This window comes from Dendropsophus ebraccatus, chromosome 11 (assembly GCF_027789765.1).
Source record: "Dendropsophus ebraccatus isolate aDenEbr1 chromosome 11, aDenEbr1.pat, whole genome shotgun sequence".
In the NCBI taxonomy this organism is placed as follows: Eukaryota; Metazoa; Chordata; class Amphibia; order Anura; family Hylidae; genus Dendropsophus; species Dendropsophus ebraccatus.
Window position 1 is genome coordinate 49,136,309 of NC_091464.1, and position 24,238 is coordinate 49,160,546.

Here is a 24,238-nt window from a genome sequence, read left to right on the forward strand (position 1 = left end):
CAGCCCCCCGTTGCCAGTCATCAGCCCCCCCGTTGTCAGTCATCAGCCCCCCGTTGTCAGTCATCAGCCCCCCGTTGTCAGTCATCAGCCCCCCGTTGTCAGTCATCAGCCCCCCCCCCCCAGTGCCAGTCATCTCCCCTCTCAGTTTTCCAGCCATTTCATGTGCCAGCCATCATGTCCCCCCAGCCAGGGCCATCATCAGCCCCATGCCAAGCCATCTGCCGCCCCCGACCCCTCTGCTACTTACCTTTCCTGCAGGGCTGGCTGATGGAGTCCGCGAGGCGAGACGGGCCGCGTCTTCTTCCCAGCATGCACTGGGAGACCTGACGTCACACGCATCAGCGCGCTAGCGCGCTGACGATGCGTGAACGGGGGGCCCTGCAGCGCGGTACCACGGAGCGGTAAGTGAGAATCTTATTCACTACCGCTCCGTGGTATATCGGGATATGACGATATGCCAAAAATCTATATCGTCAACCGAATTGATGACGATATTTTGGCATATCGTTTATATCGCCCAGCCCTAACAGGAACACACAGGTATATTGGAAGCAACTGGGAGTGCAGGATCAGACAGCAGGAACTCTAGAACACAAGGACACCACAGCGGGAACACAGGAACCAGGTTGGATGGGCAGGAGCACTGTAACAGGAACAAGGACAGGGAGTACAGGCAGGGAAATATTGGTAAGACAGATACAGGCTCACAAGAATGCTTCTGCTAGGCAAATGGAGAAACACCTTTGCATGACCACTGGACCTTAAAGGGGTAGTCCACCCAAAATTTTTTTCTTTCAAATCAACTGCTGCCATGAAGTGACAGAGATTTGTAATTTACTTCTATTAAAAAATCTCAAGCCTTCCAGTACTTATTAGCTGCTGTATGCCCAACAGGAAGTTGTATTATTTCCAGTCTGGAGAGCAGGAGGGGTTTTCTATGGCGATTTGCTCCTGCTTTGGACAGTTCCTGACATGGACAGAGGAGGCAACAGAGAGCACTGGGTCAGACAGGAAAGAAAACACCACTTCCTGCTGGACATACAGCAGCTAATAAGTACTGGAAGACTTAAGATTTTTTAATAGAAGTGAATTACAAATCTCTGGCACTTTATGGCACCAGTTGATTTGAAAGAAAAATTTTTTGGGTGGACTACCCCTTTAATGCTCAGAAAGTGCGCATATGCACGGAGCATCAATACCTAAGCCACAGGTGCAGTGTAATTAAGGTACTGAGCCTTTAAATCTGGGAAAGGTGCATGAATGCCCCCTCTAGTGGCCAGATCTATACTACACGGAGGAAGGAAAGAGAGGGCACACATTGCTCCATGCGGCTAGGACTGAAGAAGCTAGAAGAACCCAGGCCACGAAGGTGAGAGGACAGCTGCCGGAATACCCGGATGTTGTTACATGCGCCACAAAGCTTGGAGGACACAGACCTCTGTCCCCTGACCTGTCTGCATCCTCCTCACTACTTGACTGACTGAGAAAGATCTCCACATGTCATTCCTGGAGGAGCAGAGAGATAGAATCTTTCCACTAGTACATAAGGCACTATTAAAAGCTGGCTAAAGAAGGGGGGCTTTAAAGCGATTCTGTATCGACCAACCCACCCCACCAAACAGCTAGTACTATTCATTTGATGAGAGTAAATGCATACTGGTCATGTCTTTTAAAATGCGCCTGGTGCCTTGGTTAGAGCAAAAAATGATCTTTTAATCTGCAGCGCTATGTCAAACAGGTGTGTCTTTGCCCCAGGTCTTCAACACCTCTCCTTCCTTCCTCCCCACTCTCCTCATCTCTAGGAACACCCCCCAGGCAGGATTTCTATTCATCGCCTGTCTAAACTGCACCTGTGATGCTACATCCCAGGTGCATTTTAGACAAGTGATGAATAGGAAAACTCCAACCTGGGTGTGTTCCTAATAATGAGGAGGGTGGGGAGGAAGGTAGGAGAGACATCACAGACCTGGGGCAAAGACACACCAGTTTGACACAGCACTGCAGATTAAAAGATCATCTTTTGCTCTAACCAAGGCACCAGGTGCAATTTAAAAGACACGACCGTTAAGAATTCACTCTCATGAAACGGATAGTACTAGTGGTCTGAAGGGGTGGTGGATACCGAGTTGCTTTAAAGTGGTTGGTGACTTTATAGTAAAATTGTTCAGTGTACAATTTTAGTAAATATACTCACTGCACTTACTGACAGAAGTTCCCTGTGTACCTTATAGACCATCATGTGCAGCTGACAATAATGAATTTAAAGGACCTTATGAACTACCCAGCAATCAATTATGCAACCCAGCCACACAATTGATTGAAGCCAAGAGACAAAAACTAATCAGTGAGACTGGCGCTTGTTATCTTTCCCCTGCACCAGTAGCCTTTTCTCTCCCATTCATCCTATTCAGTTCAACAAGTAGATGCTGAAGAGAGAAAGATCAGGCCAGCCCCCCGTTATGACGACATAGACACAAAATGGTGCCGGGAGAAGAGGACATGGTCGACAGTTATTCGGTATGTATGTAGAAGGGGGGGGTGGAGGGAACTGGGCCAGGTGTCTAATTAACACACATTACAAAGTTATATAACTTTATAATGTGTGTTAATTAGGGGAAAAATGTTGTTGTCCTTTAAGAATGTTTGGTGGGTGGTTTTTTTTTTTCAAATTTTTTATTTTACTATCCACATTTTATAATAATCCTGAAGTCTTTCACTAGGCCCAACCCCTTACAGTAAGCAAATGTTGATCTGCTAGATCAGCGCTCGCATACCAAACTCATACACAGCTCAGTTATCGTGCATCCAGGGCTGCAAGGACATTATTAGCCATGTCCATGCAACGCTTGCATTTGACATATAAAAAAATTAAGTTTATGCTTACCTATTCTTCTCCGATGTCCTGCAGCCTTTCACCTGTGTTCCCTGCTCACCGCTGATGCTTCTGGGCCGGTCTCTTCAGTAACAGGCCGCTCAGCTGCTAGCTGAATGACCTATTCAAAGGTTGCAAAGTATGCTCAGTAATGTTTCCCATTCATGTCCATGGGACAAATCTCGTCCATTGTTTATAAAAAATATATATATAAGTGATAAATTCGCTTTAAAGTGTACCTGTTATGATGGACGCTGACCTGATTAATATAAAAACCATTCTGCTGCTGGAAGTTCAGGTATCTATGGCTACGATAAATCCAGGGCCGTATTGTACACAAGCCTCAGGCCATGTTCACATGGCGTAAGACAACGGACGTTCTGTGAAACGGCCGGGTCACAGAACGGCCAATGTCATAAAAGATCATCCTTGCCGATATGGCAGTACCAGCCAGATGATCTTCATTTCTGATGAATTAGGATGCGGGTGCATTCGTGTGCGCCCACATCCCAATTTGCTGCTGCACACAATAGATTGTGTGGCCGGAGCCACACTCTCCATTGTGTTAAGTGACAGGTTCTCTGCGGCCGCTATTCAATGAAAAGCGGCCGCAGAAAACTGACATGTCAGTTTTTTGTGCGGCTGGATGGAATCCTGGCCGGAGCGAAGTCTATGAGGGAGATTTATCAAATATGGTGGAACTGGCTCAGTTGCCCCTAGCAACCAATCAGATTCCACCTTTCATTTTTCAATGAAATGAGGAATTAAAGGTGGAATCTGATTGGTTGCTAGGGGTAACTGAGCCAGTTTCACTTTACACCATGTTTGATAAATCTCCCCCTATGTGTATACGCTCCAGCCGGGATTCCATTCTTTCACATATAAAACATATGTGTTGTATAAATCACGGCCGTTGTTGCAAACTGCAACAACAGCCGTGATTTATACAACACATACATTGTGTGAACATAGCCTCATATTGATCCAGTAGGGCTTGTGCGCGGGTCTATGGATACCCTAATTTCCGTTAGCGGAATGGTTTTCATGCTGATCTGGTCAGTATACAATATGATAGCTATGCTTTAAAGCTAATCATGCCTGCTACGGTATTTCCAGATCTCCCACAGAACAGAATGGATATGCCATAAATGATGTAAGATGGGAATAATCCTTTAAATCTTTAACTGTATCAGCTGTAATTTTATAGCTTTAAGCAAGTAAGTTGTTTTTCCATTTTATAAGATTTTATTTTATAATCATCATAAAACAGAACATTATGTACAGACAATTTTTCAACAGCATATGCTGGATCTGAATTAATATTCCTGACAAGTTCTGTTGCTTTCTGTTTCCAGAGTACATATTCTGACAATGGAGCCAGCTCAGAAACATGTGACTTCCTCGGAAGTGTGTGGAATCTGCTGTACTGAAGACTCCGCCACCTTTTACATGGCCCCATCATGGAGAAAGTGCAGTCTTGGACGAGATAATGCTGACGTTGCCATCAGTGGGAAGATGCCAAGTCATAAGAGGGCTGGAAATCAGATTTGCAGAGCTTTGTCTACTTCTATGTAAACAGCTAAACAGTAACACAAATGCATTCAGTCCAATTGTTTTCTGCAGTGATTCCTGTGCAAAACACAGACAATATATTCTTGTTGTGTAATGAATATAAATCAAATAGTTATTAGGTTACATTTAAGGAAAAGATACTGCCAATGCAAATTTAGTGCTGATGACATAAAGATCCAATACAAAACACATACACCGATGACATATGCATCTGTATTTTGCACACTCGCTCTAGATCTCAGGTCAGCATTTTCTATCTACAAATATAAAAGTAGTGCATGCCGTATTTTTAAAACAAACATATATCCTATACACGCATGTGAAGAGCCCCACTTGTATGGAATTTGGCTTAGTCAGATTAAAGGGGTACTCCGGCCTGGGGGCTTTTTTTATATGGCCAGTAGTGATGAGCGAATAGTGAGATATTCGAATATTCGATATTCGTACGAATATCCCGCGAATATTCGATCCCATTAAAGTCTATCGGAACAAGTATTCGATTAGTGAAAAACATCTATTTGACCATTTGGAGGGTGAAACCGGAAGCTGGGGGATTTGAACGCTTATCAAATATTTATCGAATATGCACGAGATGTTCGTACAAATATCGAATATTCGAACATCTTACTATTCGATCGATTATCTATTCGATCGAACAGTATTCGCTCATCACTAATGGCCAGGGAGGAGGTGGCTGAGGGCAACAATGTCCACTCACCTTCCCGGTTCCAGCGGCAGGTCCCGTATCGCGGCGCTTCTGTCCCTGCTGCCCAGCCACTTCCTGGTGTGGAAGGGCAGCGGGGATCGGACCGCTGTGATACGGGACCCGCCGCTGGAACCGGGGAGGTGAGTGGATGTCGTTGCCCTCAGCCACCTCCTCCCCGGCCATATAAAAAAAAGCCCCCAGGCCGGAGTGCCCCTTTAAAGACACCCCGCCTAGGCAAATTATTTGGTGGGTACCCCACAACACCACTGGCACGCAGACCTTCTGACCCCGTATAGCAGCCAAAAATAAGAGGGGCTTTACCTTGAAATGACCCAAACAATTAATTTTATGGGAGTATGGCTATGTTCACACAACGTAAAAAATAGAAAAAGGGTGTCCGATTTTGATATTTATAAAAACATAAATTTTTGCGATTAAACTGCGATTAAACTGACTGCAATGACAATGCATTGAAGTCCATGGGAAGACGGACGTCCAATGCGCACAATGCATTGAATAACGGACATTTTTTTACCGCTGACGTCAAAATAATGAACATGATCATTATTTTCGGACGTCTTTTGTAAAAAGCAGACCTTTTTTTATTAGTAGTTCACACATATTTTTTCTTTTGTCACTGTTCTTTCTTCATTTTTACTATTAAAATTCAATGGGCTTTTCGATTAAATGGGTTGTCCAGCGAAAAACGTTTTCTTTCAAATCAACTGGTATCAAAAATTTATATGGATTTGTAATTTACTTCTATTAAAAAAAAATCAAATCTTCCTATACTTATTAGCTCCTGTATGTAATGCAGGAAATGTTTTATTTTCAGTCTGACATAGTGCTCTCTGCTGATATTTCTGGCCGAGACAGGAACTCTTGTGCCGGTTTTCTATGAATCCCCATAGAAAACCTCTCCTGCTCTGGAAAGTTCCTGTCTTGGCCAGAGATGTCAGCAGAGAGCACTGTGTCAGACTGAAAATAAAACAACATTTCCTGCATGACATACAGCAGCTGATAAGTATGGGAAGACTTGAGATTTTTTACTTGATGTAAGTTACAAATCTATATTACTTTCTGACACCAGTTAATTTGAAAGAAAAAGATTTTCGCTGGACAACCCCCTTTAAGCCGCACCCAAAGGCCAATTTGTCCACCTAAACTAGAACAAACAGCAGTCATTGCACTAAGGGGAGGCCAGGCTGTTAAATGACGTCCGTTATTTTATACTCAAAATGACGGACGTCATTTTAAACGGAGCTGAAAAAACTCTGTGTGAACAAGAGATTTCTAAGCCAGCAAGTTGCTTAATCAGGCCATACACATTACATTACTGTCAACCAAACCTGATTTTGGCAGGATCAGCCAATCAGCTGTATGGCAGATGTCGTCAGATGTTTGATTTCGACATGTCTGATCCTTTCAGGGCACTGCTGGTTTTAGGAGGAGTAGGGGTCCCAGACGGAAGTATAAGACTGAGGAAGTATTACATAACTATTCCTCCGTAGATTATTTCCACAAATGATTCCAGTGAAGAATAAGTCAGTAATACAGAGCACCAGAGATACTGAAATATTGGTCATATGCATGAGGCTTTTATGTGAATGCAACCTAAACATATCCTCTAAAGAATTCTTTCCTTGGTAAAATTTTACAAGCTTTAAATGACATATTTGAAATATTTCCCCCCAGCTGCATTACTGTGTTGTGCTGCTTACATATTGCATGTTTATATTATACTATATATAGTAGGTAGTAAATATTAGTGTTTATTCCTTGTAATATTTCCTGTGAGTACAATGATAACAATGAAGCTGCCACATGTTCAGGATAGCTGAGGAGTGAACCATCTGGATTTTACATTCTCCAATTATCCTCCAAACGCTGTATTGAGGCACTAATGTTTGATTTCATTTGTTTATTTGTGTATTTGTTTTTGACTCCTAGATTTACATAGATCAAGTAGTGCATCTGATTCATTGTGAAACCTAAGAGCCAAAAAGGAGAGGCAACAGAGAGAAGTGGATATATGGTTCTGTAAATCCTTGGCGACCTTGGTAATTTAGTGACACTCAGGAGCCAGCTACATGAACTAGAACTAGTAAGGGGTCAACATAGGCAGAAGACACAGCCATAATGACAGTGAACAGAAACTTTTATTTTTAAAAGGAATCTGTCAGCTCTATATCATGCCAAAGAGGTGTCAAAGAGGTGTTGCCAAGCCTCAGCATACATGCCTCCTCCCTCAACCTTCCCTTCCCACCTTGACTGATTACATGGTTCAGTGCTGGAAGATGAGTCAGACAAGTTTGGGGGAGAGTGGAAGTATGTATGCTGAGGCTTAGCAACGCCTTCTTGACACTTGAGCTCAGAGCAATATATAGAGCTGGCAGATTTAAATTAAACAATAGTGTGTTCTATTTGATAGTATTTAAAGTGTCCCTGTTGTTATAACTAACTAAATCAACAGTAGATGTGATATAAAGCAAGTTTGCACTTTAAATTCATTATTTTTTAACATGGAAAAAACACGGCACTTCCTGTTTTCTGAGACAGTCAGAAAACAGGAATTCCTGTGTATCCCAGGTCATCTGAGCGCTCACAGAGAGAAGGCAGTCATGGAATTGATGGACACATTGAGCAGTGAAAATCTGCCTTCAGGAGACTGGACCTGGATTTCTGGTAAGTTCAGCTTTGTTTCACAGTACGATAACAACAAAAAAATAATGAATGTTGTCACGGCCGCGGCGGCATCTCGTGTTCCGGGCCGCCGCAACCTCCTCCTGCCCCATGCAGCCGCCGGGGTCCTTGTGCAGGGAAACGGCGCTGCTGCTAGTTCGGCCCCTGGGGGCGCCTCACCTTCCTCCGCTCCTGTCTCTCACTGTGCCGGCCGGCGCGCGCGTCCCCGCCTCCTAGGGCGCGCGCGCGCCGGCTGTCTCAGATTTAAAGGGGCAGTGCGCTCCTAATTGGTCCACATGTCAATCACTCCCCTATAAGTTCCAGCTCTGCCCCCTTCCAGGTGTTGGAGCCTCTACATGCTTCCCATAGCGTTTGGCCCAGCTCCCTATTGTTCCTGATTCCTGTTCGCTACCTGGTCCCTAGTCCTTGTTCCTGCTCCTCTGTTACACTATTGCTCCTGTGTTCAGCCTGTCACCTGCGATCACGCCTACAGACCTCTGCTAGCACCATCTCCTGCCTACTGCTCCTGCCACGCCTCGCCTGCCGTCACTAGCAACCAAGCCAGGGGTAGCGACCTGGGGGTCGCCTGCCGCAGCAAGTCCATCCCGCCTTGCGGCGGACTCTGGTGAAAACCAGCGGCCCCTTAGACTCCGCTCCCTGGTGAGGTTAGTGCCATCGCTGGTGACGGTCCAGTGGATCCACTACTCCAGGCGTTACAGTAGGCTCCAACCATGGATCCCGGCGAGGTGCCTGATATCCGTGACGTAGCCAGAGTGGTCGCTCAACAGGCCCTACAGATCCAGCAACAGTCGCAGCAGATCCAGCAGCTGACTGCCGCCTTACAGCAGCATACTACTGCTCAGCGCTCACCACCTACTGCTGTCTCTTCGAAACTACAACTGGCTCTCCCGAGCAAATAAGGTGGTGACCCCAAGTTGTGCAGGGGATTCCTGACTCAGTGCACCATGCATATTGAACTTTTAAGTAGTCAGTTTCCCACCGAGTGCTCTAAAGTGGCTTTCATCATCAGCCTATTGGAGGGTAGAGCTCTGGCTTGGGCCACGCCTCTCTGGGACCGAGATGACCCTACTGCTGCCAATCTCCGAATCTTTCTGGCCAAGTTTCGCTCCGTCTTTGAGGAACCTGCCCGTGCATCTTCGGCTGAGACTGCTCTACTTAATCTCTCACAAGGGAATTCCTCCGTTGGCGACTATGCCATCCAATTTCGCACCCTGGCAGCAGAGCTAGACTGGAATGAGGCCGCTCTAGTAGCCACCTTCAAGAAGGGTCTGTCCAGTCGGGTGAGAGACGTGCTTTCTGCCCGAGACCTACCTACCTCCCTGAACGAACTCATCCTACTGGCCACCAGGGTTGATACTCGTTTTTCGGAGAGGGAGGAGGAGGTTCTGCATGAACAACGACTAAGCCTGTCCCGTCGCCATCACCAGCTGGCGCCGGTCTCCCAGAATCCTGACATTCCGGTGTTCCAGCCGTCTCCTGAGGTTCCTATGCAGGTGGAACGAGCTCGCCTGACGCCTGATGAGAGAATTCGTCGTCTAGAGCTGAATCTCTGCCTCTACTGCGGTGGCCCTGATCACTTTCGGCAGAGATGTCCCCAACGTCCTTAAGCATCCGGGAAATGCTCGCACCTAGGTCTGGTGGGACAGGTCTCCCTAGGTGTAAATGCCACCTCTCCAAGATTGTCTATGCCAGTTTCACCCAGACACCCTCAGGACAAAATCACCAGACTACTGCCTTTCTCGATTCTGGGTCAGCAGGCAGTTTTATTGCGGCAACATTGGTTCAAAGATGGCGGCTACCCGTGACCCAACTAGCCAGACCCCTGACTATCTCCTCGGTCACGGGCGAGATTCTTACCGACCATGTGTACTACCAGACCGCACCTCTAGTCCTCCAGGTGGGCCCTTTACATCAGGAAAAGATACCCTTCTACGTCCTGCCCCATTCTTCTCCCGCCATCCTCCTGGGACTCCCTTGGCTGCAATTACATGCCCCTAAGCTGGACTGGAGAACCGGGGAGATTCTCAGTTGGGGTCAGGACTGTTCCAACCAGTGTCTGAAGTCACCTCAGACCAAGTACTCTATGTCGTCGCCTGACCCCGCCAAGCCTCTATCCGGCCTACCGGCGGAAGACCAAGACTTGGCGGATGCCTTCTCTGCCGAGGAGGCGGACTCTGTACCATCTCACCGGGCGTACGATTGTCCCATAGACCTCCTTCCTGGTACTCCTTCTCCACGAGGTCGGGTGTACCCTCTCTCCGTACCCGAGACTGAGGCCATGTCCTCCTACATCCGGGAGAACTTACAGAAGGATTTCTTCCACAAATCCACATCCCCTCGCCACATTATACCTCCCGATCGCCTAGTGCCAGTCGCCACCTCTACTCTTCAGAGAGTACCCCCCGGAAAGACCTATGTTCGCCCTGCGCTTCGAAGAAGGATTTTGAAGTGGGGACATTCCTCGTTGGTGGCCGGGCACCCTGGAGTCCAAAAGACCGGGCAACGGATCTCCCGCCACTACTGGTGGTCCAGTCTATTCCAAGATGTCAAGGACTTTGTGGCTTCCTGTACCATCTGTGCCAAAAACAAGTCCTCCCGACTACGGCTTGCCGGCCTATTACAGCCCTTGCCAGTTCCAGACCTTCCCTGGCACCACATAGGGATGGACTTCATCACTGATTTGCCTCCATCTGCAGGCAAGAAAGAGGGGGAGGCCAAAGGGGGGGGGGTACTGTCACGGCCGCGGCGGCATCTCGTGTTCCGGGCCGCCGCAACCTCCTCCTGCCCCATGCAGCCGCCGGGGTCCTTGTGCAGGGACCCGGCGCTGCTGCTAGTTCGGCCCCTGGGGGCGCCTCACCTTCCTCCGCTCCTGTCTCTCACTGTGCCGGCCGGCGCGCGCGTCCCCGCCTCCTAGGGCGCGCGCGCGCCGGCTGTCTCAGATTTAAAGGGGCAGTGCGCTCCTAATTGGTCCACATGTCAATCACTCCCCTATAAGTTCCAGCTCTGCCCCCTTCCAGGTGTTGGAGCCTCTAGATGCTTCCCATAGCGTTTGGCCCAGCTCCCTGTTGTTCCTGATTCCTGTTCGCTACCTGGTCCCTAGTCCTTGTTCCTGGTTCCTGCTCCTCTGTTACACTATTGCTCCTGTGTTCAGCCTGTCACCTGCAATCACGCCTACAGACCTCTGCTAGCACCATCTCCTGCCTACTGCTCCTGCCACGCCTCGCCTCGCCTGCCGTCACTAGCAACCAAGCCAGGGGTAGCGACCTGGGGGTCGCCTGCCGCAGCAAGTCCATCCCGCCTTGCGGCGGGCTCTGGTGAAAACCAGCGGTCCCTTAGACTCCGCTCCCTGGTGAGGTTAGTGCCATTGCTGGTGACGGTCCAGTGGATCCACTACTCCAGGCGTTACAATGTATATTGCAAACTTGCTTTATATCACATCTAATGTTGATTTACATTTTGAAAGTTATAATGACAGGGACGCTTTAACCCCTTAGCGACCCATGACGTATCTGATACGTCATGGTGCCGCGGGGGGTGTTCAGAGAGGGGTCCCGCCAGGACCCCGCTCTGAACGGCGTCGCTACCGGCCGATATGTATAGCCGGAGAGCGCCTCTATTAGCTGGCGCGGGTCCCGTTGCCGCGCCGGCTAATTAAGCCTTTAAATGCAGCTGTCAAACCTGACAACTGCACTTAGATGCTGTGCTCTCCCTGTGCCTGGTGTCTAAAGGGACGGATCTCCCCCCGCATTGCGATCGCGGGGAGGAGATCCGTTCTTCTGCCCGTGCCAGGCCTCAGCATCGGAATGACGCTGATCCCGGCTCGGCAATGCATTGCTATGGCCTGCAGCAGGCCATAGCAATGGATCACCGATATGATGGATCATTGCTGTGTATATACACAAAACACAGTAATCACTGAACTCAAGGAGAACAGTGAAAAAAACTCCAATGAAGTACTCAATCAAGAGTCTCCACTGATGCCCCAAAAAATTTAAATATGCAAAACAAGAGTCCATGGAGTCTCGGTTGCGAGTCTCAAAACACGGGCTAGCAAGATATCTCTAGCCTGTTGCCATGGGGTGCCTCAATGATGGGGAGAGCACCACACCACCCTAATAAATAGCCCCTTAAGTCCCACTCGGTTGCGAGTATTGGAACACAAACAGGGAAATACCAGGGTGGCCCCTTTTTGTCAATGTCTTACTGAAAATATGAGTATTACGATCATGACAAGGGCTTGCCAAGGCAGGTCTCCATCCACAGACAGCCGTTTCGGGGTATTTGCCCCTCGTCAGTGTGGAGTAGGATTCTGGCTAGTTGGGGCAATAACAAATCAACCAACAAAACACAGTAATCACTGAACTCAAGGAGAACAGTGAAAAAAACTCCAATGAAGTACTCAATCAAGAGTCTCCACTGATGCCCCCAAAAATTTAAATATGCAAAACAAGAGTCCATGGAGATATCTATAAGAGATCAGTGCTGTGTATATACAAGTCCCCCAGGGGGACTTCTAGTTAATGTAAAAATGAAAGTAAAAATGTTTTTTTATTAATAAAAATTCCCTCCCCTGATAAAAGTCCAAATCACCCCCCTTTTCCCATTTTATAAATATAAATGAATAAATAAACATATTTGGTATCGCCATGCGCATAATCGGCCAAACTATTAATGAATCACATTCCTGATCTAGCACGGTAAATGGTGTCAGCGCAAAAAAATCCCAAAGTGCAAAATTGCGAACACATCATGGCGCAAAAAATGACACCTGACACAGCCCCATAGACCAAAGGATAAAAGCGCTATAAGCCTGGGAATGGAGCGATTTTAAGGAACATATATTTGTTAACAATGGTTTGAATTTTTTACAAGCCATCAGATAAAAGAAAAGTTATACATGTTACATATCGTTGTAATCGTAACGACTTGAGGAACATGCATAACAGTCAGTCAGTTTTACCATAGGGCGAACGGGCTAAATGCAAAATTCCCCGAAATCAAAACAAATTCCTTTTTTATTTAAATTTGACAGCGCAAATTATTTTTTTTCTGGTTTCGCAGCATATTTTATGGAAAAATAATGCCTGTCATTGCAAATTACAATTGGTTTCGCAAAAAATAAGGGCTCATATGGGTCTCTAGGTGAAAAAATGCAAGTGCTATGGCCTTTTAAACATAAAGTGGAAAAAGCAAAAGTGCAAAAATGAAAATTGGCTTTGACCTTAAGGGGTTAAGCATAATTTTAAGTTATGCAATCTGTTTCCTTTACTCCATGAAAAACTGTTTTATAATTGTAGGGTTACAATAACTTGCAATTGTACAACGATTGTCACATAGTCAGAGGTCACTGAAAGCTTTAGCCATAATAATAATAATAATAATAATAATAATAATAATAATAAAAAATCTTATAAAATAAACAACATATTCTGTTTGCATAATTGTAATGTTCTATACATATAGCAATTCATCTATAAATATGTTAGAACGCAAACATTTTGCAAAATTTCTCTACTTACTATATTATACAAATGTGCACGTTTTTTTTTTTTAAACCCTTTTAAATGTTAAAATTGTCCCAAATAAAAAAGCCACCATATAGTTATGTAAACAAGAAATATAAATATTGGTGCTTTTCTAAAATTAAAGGGTTGTCTCATGAAGAACCTATGTCTGTATGCTAAGGCACATGGACATCACTAAAGGGGGTCCCCCTCTCTATGAGCCATAACGGAGAAGCACTCTGTTCTGGTATGTATCACATGGCCTGTCATTGACCTAAGTAACCACCATCTAATACTGCTGGGGAGATTTCTAGCTGGTCGCATTTTCCCTTCAGGTAAAATCAAGTGTTTGCCAGAGATTATAGGACCTAGACCCATGATGATCCAAACTAGAAGCTGCAGGGGGGCTCTGTAATAGAGCTATGTCTAGCTGTTTATATAGGAGTTAGAGATGAGCGAAACTCACATGCGTTCAGGTTGGTCTGAACCCGAGAGTGCGTAATTTAATTACCGCTGGCTAAAAAAGTTGGATGCACCTCTAAGGTTACCTGGAAAAGATGGATATAGCCATAGCTTGTATCCATGTTTTCCAGGACTCCCTTGGGCTGCATCCAACTTCTGCAGCCACCGGTAATCAAATGCTTCAGACTTAGGGTGTTATTACACGGGCCTATGGGGGCCCGATAACTGTAAACGAGTGCCAATCTGCTAGATCGGCACTCGTTTACTGGGTCTATAACACGGCCTGATAATCGTTTAACAAGGGCTGTATGGACATCGTTACCAATGTCCTTGCAGCCTTTGCTTTAAAAGGCATACATTACCTATCCATGGTCCAGGGCTCCTCCTGCGGTCTGCTTCTCCCCGGATCCTGTGCGCTGCAGCTTCAGAGCGGCCTGTCTAGGCTGACAGGCTGCTCAGCTAATCACTCACCGTGGCGGTTCCAGCCGGTGATTGGCTGAGCGGCCTGTCAGCTAAGACAGGCCGCTCTAAAGCTGCAGCGCACAGGATCCGGGGAGAAGCAGACCGCAGGAGGAGCCCTGGACCATGGATAGGTAATGTATTTACTTTGCAAATCGTCAACCGCCGGCCGAGCACCTCTATTACTCGTAGCGATGCACGGTTGGTGGCCGACAATTATAGGTCCAAACCTTTATCAATGATCAGCTGATCGTTGACATTCAGCCGATTATCGTTCCGTGTATTAGTACCCTAACCCGAGTGTGCTCGAGATATATTTAATATATAAATGCTTGCTTATATTTTATAGGAGTTATTCAGACCATAACATAAATGTGTGCAAGAAAAGTGTGGTGTGATTTTCTGCAGGATCTTTTCAGCCATGAGATAACAAAATTAAAATACTTGTAACTCAAAAAAGATTTATTGCTACAAGCTGACCCTGTGCTTTTAAATATATGCGTGTCTGATGACAGTAAGATTGGGGGTGAATATAAACTAAGACGAAGTTACAAATTATCCAGATTTTCTTTCATGCTATGTAGTTATTTTGTGGTTTTGTTTAAAATTGCAATCTTCTGCTTTGTTCTAAAAATGCAAGTCTGGTGAAGAAGAAGAAAAGTTTTTAAAGAAGATTTTCTATAAAAAGAATTCTATAAAAATGGGTTTAAAATGAAATGTTTTGGCTTTGTGCACTTTGGAAAGGACCGTTTTGGGCACCCTTGGTCAATGTAGTCAACATGCACCTTCCCAATGTACTATACTACAACATGTGCTCTATTAAAAGGGGTACTCCAGAGATTTTTTTTCTGCTAATACATTGGTTTAATAAAGTTATATTACTTTGTAGTATAACTCCATTAAAATAAATGTGGACTTTTTTGTTTATTTAACCACCTCTGTTGAGTGGCAACAGTAAGGGGCAACACAGGCCCATCTTCTTCTGATTAAGAGCTGCTGCACAGCACTAGTGATACAGAGCAGGGTCCCGTTCCCACTATGTACTGTATATTCTTCTTATATACTACAGCACAGCACGGCAGCCTCTCGACAGTGAGTGCTGATTACTATAGCAATACCCGCTCACTGTTCAAAAGCTGCCGCACTGTGATATACTGTCGGGCAGTACTGTAAGGGCTTATCCCTGCGCTTCGTAATCCACAGAAATTACAGAATCTGAAGCTGTGCAGTGGGTTCAGAGCTCTCTCACCATCATGTATCAATATGATGCCGCGAGAGCTGTGTTTAAAGAGGTAGTGCGGCGTTACAAAATTATTCACTAACTAACACACTTTACAAAGTTATACAACTTTGTAATGTATGTTATGTTAGTGAATGGCCCCCTTCCCCGTGTTCCCCCCCACCCATGCTAGACCCGGAAGTGTGATGCATTATACTCACCTGATTCGTGTCGATCCCCGTCCTCCATCTTGGGACAATGATGCCATCTTCGGGAGGCAGGCCCAACCGCTCCATCCGTCCCTCATGCCGGCCCCCCTCTGCCGCGTCATCAGCTGCTCAGCCGCGATTGGCTGAGCACAGTTATGCTCAGCCACTCTTTTGATAAAAGTACATTGTGTGAACATAGCCTTAAAGTGACTCTGTACCCACAACCTCCCAAACAACTTGTACCTTCGGATAGCTGCTTTTACTCCAAGATCTGTCCTGGGGTCCGTTCAGCAGGTGATGCAGTTATTGTCCTAAAAAACAACTTTTAAACTTGCAGTCCTGTGCCAAATGGCCATGGCTTGGAATATCTGTGCCCTTACTTTGCGCCACCCCTCCGTCCCTCCTCCCACCCTCTTTCCTATTCCTCTGCAGTGAACATTGCATAGGTGCCTAAACGATCCAGCCCATGAGCCGTGCTGACAGGTGATGAATAGGAGACAATCTGCCTGGGGCATTCCTAATGATGAGGAGGGTGGGGAGGAGGGACAGAGAGGTTGTGCCAGCCTAATGCACACACACCCTAGGCCACGGCCATTTGGCACAGGGCTGCCAGTTTAAAAGATGTTTTTTAGGACAATAACTGCATCACCTGTGGAACGGACCCCAGGACAGATCTTGGATTAAAAGCAGCTATCCAAAGGTACATGTGGTTTGGGGGGAGGGGGGCAGATTGTGGGTACAGAGTCACTTTAATATGAGTAATCATACTGCTCTGTAGACAAAAAAAGGAAAAAGTTATAGAGGTCAGATTATGGTGAGTAAAAAAAAAACCTTAAAGTGTCATTGTGGTTATAACTTTTAAAATCTAAATCAACAGTAGATGTGATATAAAGCAAGTTTGCAATATACATTCATTATTTTTTGTTGTTATCATGCTGTAAAACAAAGCTGAACTTACCAGAAATCCAGGCCCAGTCTCCTAAAGGCAGATTTTCTCACTTGTGCTGGTTGAAAAAAAAAAAAGACTAAACCCAGGAATTCCTGCCAGTACAGAGAGTCGGGGCTCAATGTGTCCGTCAGTCACATGACTGCCTTCTCTCTGTGATCGCTAAGATGGTCTGGGAAACACTGGACTTCCTGTTTTCTGACTGTTTCCTGTTTTTTTTTATTTTAGAAAAAACTCAGAAAACAGGAAGTGCAGTGTTTCCCATGATAACTAAAAAAAATAAATAATGAGTGTAAATTGCAAACTTGCTTTATATCACATCTGCTGTAGATTTAGATTTAAAAAGTTATAACGACAGTGATACTTTAAATGTTTTAAAGTTAGGAAAACAACAATTATATAAATTGTGTGCCATTGCATTTTGCTATAGCACTGTAGTGTATATGATAGAATAGTTATAACATTGTTTTATATATGATAGCATTGTGTGATTACACTGTTGTGTATGCCTTGTGTTATAGTAGTGTCTTATATATGATAGCATTGTGTGATTACATTGTAGTGTAGATTCTAGCACTGTTAAGCTATGTTCACACAACGTTCTTTTTAAGTAAAGAACGGACGCTTTACTGCAGGGGCGGCATTGCATTGAAGTCAATGCAATGCCACCCGCTGTGTTCTCACATCGTTATTCTAGTGGGCGTTAGAATAATGTGCCTGTCAATTATTTGACATCAGCTGTTCACATTACGCAATGTGCAGCACGGCTGCACATTGCATTGGAGTGAATGGCTAATTGATTTGCGGGCACAGCCGCCGGTGCCCGCAAATCAATTGTGAAGAAAGAACGTGCCTGCAGCCGATACGGACATATCGGCTGCAGGAACGGGCTGAGTGCAGCCCAACGGCCGGCTGTTTAACAGCGTCCGTTGCTATGCAACGGACACTGTTAAACGTTGTGTGGACCTAGCCTTATAGTACTATCTTATATATGATAGCATTGTGTGTCTACACTGCTGTACATATGATAGCATTGTGCTATAGTAGTGTCTTATGTATGATACTGTTGTGTATACAATAGCATTGTGTTATAGTACTATCTTATATACAGTATAATAGCATTGTGCTATAGTAGTGTCTTATATATAATAGCATTGTGCTATAGTAGTGTCTTATATAAATTCACGGTTTCGTCTACATGCAATGGCTGTGTTCCTATAAAGTGCTCAAGCTAGTCATTCTAGGTCCATTGCAAACGGCCGTTACACTGCCACTACAGCTAACACTGATCATAGCCAAAAAAGAAAACAAACGCTGATTTTTCGTAGCAAACAACTTATATATCTTTATTGAATATACATTAAAACCATTACCATAAAAAAGAGAGACAGACCAAACATTAAAAAGAACAGTGACTATCCTGGAGGTGTTTCTAAAGTAACCAGATCACATATGCTGAGGTCTCTGACCGACAACAAATGTCACAGAACAGGGGGATATATTCTCAAGAATCACATAGTAGGACACTATAATAAATATAATAAATAATAAAGTGCAAGTGCATTCAATTCATAGACTCAACCTACAGATAATTCATAAATCTCTGATCCACCCTCCATCTAGTATTATTTCCCCATCAAATCTAGAGATCCAGACAGTTAGATACCTTTTGCGATAATATACAGTGTGTATCCTCCAGGGTGGTGGCGTCCTGGAGGATACACACTGTATATTATCGCAAAAGGTATCTAACTGTCTGGATCTCTAGATTTGATGGGGAAATAATACTAGATGAAGGGTGGATCAGAGATTTATGAATTATCTGTAGGTTGAGTCTATGAATTGAATGCACTTGCACTTTATTATTTATTATATTTATTATAGTGTCCTACTATGTGATTCTTGAGAATATATCCCCCTGTTCTGTGACATTTGTTGTCGGTCAGAGACCTCAGAATATGTGATCTGGTTACTTTAGAAACACCTCCAGGATAGTCACTGTTCTTTTTAATGTTTGGTCTGTCTCTCTTTTTTATGGTAATGGTTTTAATGTATATTCAATAAAGATATATAAGTTGTTTGCTACGAAAAATCAGCATTTGTTTTCTTTTTTGGCTATGATTAGTGTCTTATATATAATAGCATTGTGCTATAGTAGTGTCTTATATATAATAGCATTGTGCTATAGTAGTGTCTTATATATAATAGCATTGTGTGATTACACTCCTGTATATATGATAGCATTGTGTTATTACACTCCTGTATATATGATAGCATTGTGTTATTACACTCCTGTATATATGATAGCATTGTGTTATTACACTCCTGTATATATGATAGCATTGTGCTATAGTAGTGTCTTATATATAATAGCATTGTGCTATAGTAGTGTCTTATATATAATAGCATTGTGTGATTACACTCCTGTATATATAATAGCATTGTGTGATTACACTCCTGTATATATGATAGCATTGTGTGATTACACTCCTGTATATATGATAGTATTGTGATTACACTCCTGTATATATGATAGTATTGTGATTACACTCCTGTATATATGATAGTATTGTGATTACACTCCTGTATATATGATAGCATTGTGTGAATACACTCCTGTATATATGATAGTATTGTGTGATTACACTCCTGTATATATGATAGCATTGTGTGATTACACTCCTGTATATATGATAGCATTGTGTGATTACACTCCTGTATATATGATAGCATTGTGTGATTACACTCCTGTATATATGATAGTATTGTGATTACACTCCTGTATATATGATAGCATTGTGTGATTACACTCCTGTATATATGATAGTATTGTGATTACACTCCTGTATATATGATAGTATTGTGATTACACTCCTGTATATATGATAGCATTGTGTGATTACACTCCTGTATATATGATAGCATTGTGTGATTACACTCCTGTATATATGATAGCATTGTGTTATTACACTCCTGTATATATGATAGCATTGTGTGATTACACTCCTGTATATATAATAGCATTGTGTGATTACACTCCTGTATATATGATAGCATTGTGTGATTACACTCCTGTATATATGATAGCATTGTGATTACACTCCTGTATATATGATAGCATTGTGTGATTACACTCCTGTATATATGATAGCATTGTGTGATTACACTCCTGTATATAAGATAGCATTGTGTGATTACACTCCTGTATATATGATAGTATTGTGATTACACTCCTGTATATATGATAGTATTGTGATTACACTCCTGTATATATGATAGCATTGTGTGATGACACTCCTGTATATATGATAGCATTGTGTGAATACACTCCTGTATATATGATAGCATTGTGTGATTACACTCCTGTATATATGATAGCATTGTGTGATTACACTCCTGTATATATGATAGCATTGTGTGATGACACTCCTGTATATATGATAGCATTGTGTGATGACACTCCTGTATATATGATAGCATTGTGTGATTACACTCCTGTATATATGATAGCATTGTGTGATGACACTCCTGTATATATGATAGTATTGTGATTACACTCCTGTATATATGATAGCATTGTGTGATTACACTCCTGTATATATGATAGCATTGTGATTACACTCCTGTATATATGATAGCATTGTGTGATTACACTCCTGTATATATGATAGCATTGTGTGATTACACTCCTGTATATATGATAGCATTGTGTTATTACACTCCTGTATATATGATAGCATAGTGTGATTACACTCCTGTAAGGCTCCTCAGTCTCCCAGTCCCAGTGAGAGTAGTAGTCCTCTGCCCTGCACAGTGTGGCTGCTCCGTGCACCCTGGTAGTGGCAGCCATAGTGCTGACGTTGTAGCCCAGCCCTGTGAGGTTGCAGAAGTTGTGAGGGGAGGGGGGGCTGTGAGGGGAGGGGGAGCTGTGAGGGAGGAAGCACCAGGGCTGTGGGAGGGGAGGACGAGCACTTGGAGATGCCTGATTGCTGGAGAGGGACAGTCAATCGTTTCTAGAAAGTCCCTGAGCCAACCGGCTCGGCCTGAGAGGAAGAGGCCCATCTGCACACTCACATCCAGAGAGGGGCTGTGTGCCTGCAGCCAGCTCAGGGGGAGCCCAGACACTTCAATGGAGGAGCAGCCTGGGCCCCAGCAGCAGCAGCAGCACCATCTGCACTCATCGTCCACTTACTACTACTACCCGGGCAGCCTGCAGCATGGAGCAGAGGGCAGCGCCAAGTACCAGCCAAAGCCGCTAAAACATGACCACAAACACGCCCTACAGCAGCAGGAAACACACCAGAAGAAAGCAGGTCCGCTTCTGGGGGCACCTACCACAGCTAGGGGGGCATGGGATGAGAGGTGGCTGAGGTGGGCACTGCTCCTCTATGCCAATGACTTGGCAGTGCCATGCTTCACCACCACTATGTATGTTAGGCTGCAGCTACATGGCTTGCAGTGTTATATTTTAGTAGTATAATGGGATTTTTATGCAGTTTGATTCACTTGTTCTATCACTCGTATTGGAATTTGGCGCACTACAATTCAACTCATTGATCACCATTGAGTCAAAGTTCATAGAAATAACCAAAACCATCATTTTTGGGGTCATATGTAACTTTTAATTACTATTAATTAATAGCAAACCGCCACTATGTTTCTGCGTAGGACGTTCCCATAAAGATAATGTGGACTGAGGTTATGTTGGTGAGAGACCGTGTGTATAGCTGGCTCAATGGGTTGTCCGTTGTGCCATAGTGACCTATAACCAGAAACAGTAGTCGTATTGTTCGCTCCTCATTGTTATGCATAATTATTTTTATGTAGAACCGTGTTTGATCACACAAAAGTTGGTATTAACTTCTGGTGTCCACCAACCTATGGACTGTCTTGTGTCTGCCAACTTTTGAGTTGCCTATATTTTTGCCCATCAGTGCCAATACATGTGCCACAACATTGGAAAAGCTATAGTGCCACATGCTAAGAAGTCATTGTTGTTTTTTTTTTTTCGATATGGCTATGATACATTGTTACCATCCATAAATGTCTTTGTTTCCATGGAGTGGTTTATACCTAGAAGCAATTGATGTTTAACTATTTGCATGTTCTGCTTTGCCATGTAAATCATTGTCTGAGATTCCAGATCTATACCAGGGTGTGATCCAATACCAGACACTGAGGTGTCTGCTGTTACATGAGCCCAAGGCTTAGGTGGTTGCATAACTAGGTGTTTTTCAGTCGTTTTGGGGGCCCACAGTCCCTCTCCTTGTCCCTTGTACATGCTATATTCTGCTGTGGGATCTTTTTCTGGGCGGTGTGTAGTTATGTAAAGCTGCTCAGGACCGGCTGCTTGCTGCAGGGGGTTAATTGAATTCTCCAAGCCGGCTACGTGCATTCTCCTCCCCCTCTAGTCAGCTACTCCATATGGCCTAGTGTCAGCAGCCAGAGCCGGGGACTCGCCTAAAAGGCTTCTGTCTCTTGTAGACCAATCTGGGGCAACTACAGCCAGTCCAAGTAGATGATGATGATGGTGATACCAATGTATGCTATTGACCCCCACATCCCTGTTGTGGTTTCCTCTATACGGGTGGAACCATTTTCTCTGGGATGAATATTCTAGAAGATGTGGCAGCATAGGCCATGGTGTTTGCATTATATAACGGGGCTGTGTTGTTATATCGGGAATGGCCCTGCAGGTCGGATAACATGCAGAGCACTAGAGCTTAGCGTGACGTGTTTTAGGCTGGGGGTAGGTGTCTAGGAATGCAGGAAGGGGATTTTTTTTATTTAAAGGGTTATTCCAGTTTTTATATTTTATAGCGGTATTCACCCAGACTGTGGCTTTCTGGTTGGTGCAAAACTACTTCTCCTGGGAGTATGATGGAAGTTGTAGTTTTTCAACAGCTGGAGAGCCACAGGTTGGGGCAAACTGTTTTGTATAGTAGAAAACCATACATTTTACTGATATACAAGTAAAACATTTGTGACAATAATAATAAAAATAATTATTCCACATTAGTCCTATTCGGTTTACCCATGGATGTGGCCTCCATGTTGACACAGCACTTGCATGTCATGTAACCACCTTTTGCTTACATAATGCAAGTGGTCACATGATGCATAGAGGGTCACATGACTGACATCATCTTTAGTCCTATTCAGTTTGCACATAGATGTATTACCACGTGCAAACAGGGGTCAGCTGCACTGATATACATGTGAGGAGAATATTATAGCATTAGAAAACTGTAAGGTATAAACAGCTCTGATACATTCAATGCCAAATGTTGTAGATTGATTCATTCCTTTCTGACGTACATGTATGTAACATAATAGGCTGAGCCTGCTCCGTGCCAGTGGGTGCTGGCTGCTATCTACAGCGGAAACCTGCCACTAATGGGTCACATTGAAAATCACAGCATTCAAATGGCTAAACGACAGGTGATTGCAGGGTGCCAATTGGTTATTATGGCAGCAAGAGACCTCCAGGCCTCAGACAGGCTCTAGTAGCACAGGACAAGTTGAACTGATGCATGGATCAGTTTAAAGGGTTATCCAGCGCTACACAAACATGGCCACTTTTCCCCCAATTGTTGTCTCCAGGTCAGGTGTGGTTTGCAGTTAAGCTCCATTTACTTCAATGAGTTTCAAAACCCCACCCAATCTGGAGACAACAGTAGGGGGAAAGTGGCCATGTTTTTGTAGCTCTGGATAACCCCTTTAAGCAATCTAAAGATTGCTTGTAAATGTCCCCTAGAAGGACTTAATGTAACACAATTTTTTTCTTTTTCCGTTACGTTGTCGGTTCCGGCGCAGTAATCCTGGTGGTGTGGTCCCTTTTTCAAAGCGCTGCCTGGTTCAAAGGCTCTGCGCTGTTTACTTCTTGTGCACCAGCCCTCCATGCAGTGGAGGCAGGCCTGATGGCCCCTAGTGTAATGATATCCTCTTGTTAGTGGCCTCTCTGTCTGTCAATTATCTCCGCAGACAGGCAAAGATCCGTGACTAGTCACAGGTGGCTCCCTGTCCAGATGACTAGTTGCTGCCCCTGTCCCAGTATAAAGACCCCAGCAGACGCTGCTTGTGTGCTAGGGGAGCTGCATACTAGATCTGTAGGCTGCAGCTGGGAAGCCATATTGGCACAAATTGTGCTGACTGGTTCCCTTTAAAATAGAGGTCATGGAGAACACCATGAAAAATGTAACGCCTTTTCTAGCATGATGTTACTGCAACATGTGAATACAGCCTAATCATTCCACCTCGCCCTAGTAAGCATTGTTGTCCAGTTTCCTGAATGTAGTCTCGGGCTGGGTTCCCACACATGTTTTGAGCACCCTAAAACCCTATCCCTAATAGCTGTGCCATGGTTCCGATAAGCCTGGCAACATTGCGTGGCTAGTGGGGGAGAAATGGGGACAATGGGGGAGATTTATCAGACATGGTGTAAAGTGAAACTGGCTCAGTTGCCCCTTGCAACCAATCAGATTCCACCTTTCATTCCTCACAGACTCTTTGTAAAATGAAAGGTGGAATCTGATTGGTTGCTAGGGGCGACTGAGCCACTTTCACTTTACTTGTTTGATAAATCT

At 44.4% G+C, this 24,238-nt stretch overlaps 1 protein-coding gene and 1 long non-coding RNA gene across 2 annotated transcripts in view; both read left to right on the plus strand.

Annotated features, from left to right (window-relative positions):
* The first annotated feature begins 1,291 nt into the window (after positions 1 to 1,291).
* LOC138768025 (uncharacterized) lies at positions 1,292 to 4,472 on the plus strand. Its single transcript, XR_011358915.1, has 3 exons — positions 1,292 to 1,369; positions 2,412 to 2,517; positions 4,228 to 4,472. It is a non-coding gene; the product is annotated as an uncharacterized lncRNA (long non-coding RNA).
* Positions 4,473 to 20,636: 16,164 nt separating this feature from the next.
* The window catches only part of NUFIP2 (nuclear FMR1 interacting protein 2), a 28,120-nt gene continuing 24,518 nt past the window's right edge, over positions 20,637 to 24,238 (plus strand). The window contains exon 1 of the mRNA XM_069945691.1: positions 20,637 to 20,965. Within this exon, the coding sequence (XP_069801792.1) occupies positions 20,782 to 20,965 (184 nt within the window). The 5' untranslated portion in view covers positions 20,637 to 20,781. The remainder of the gene's footprint in view (positions 20,966 to 24,238) is intronic.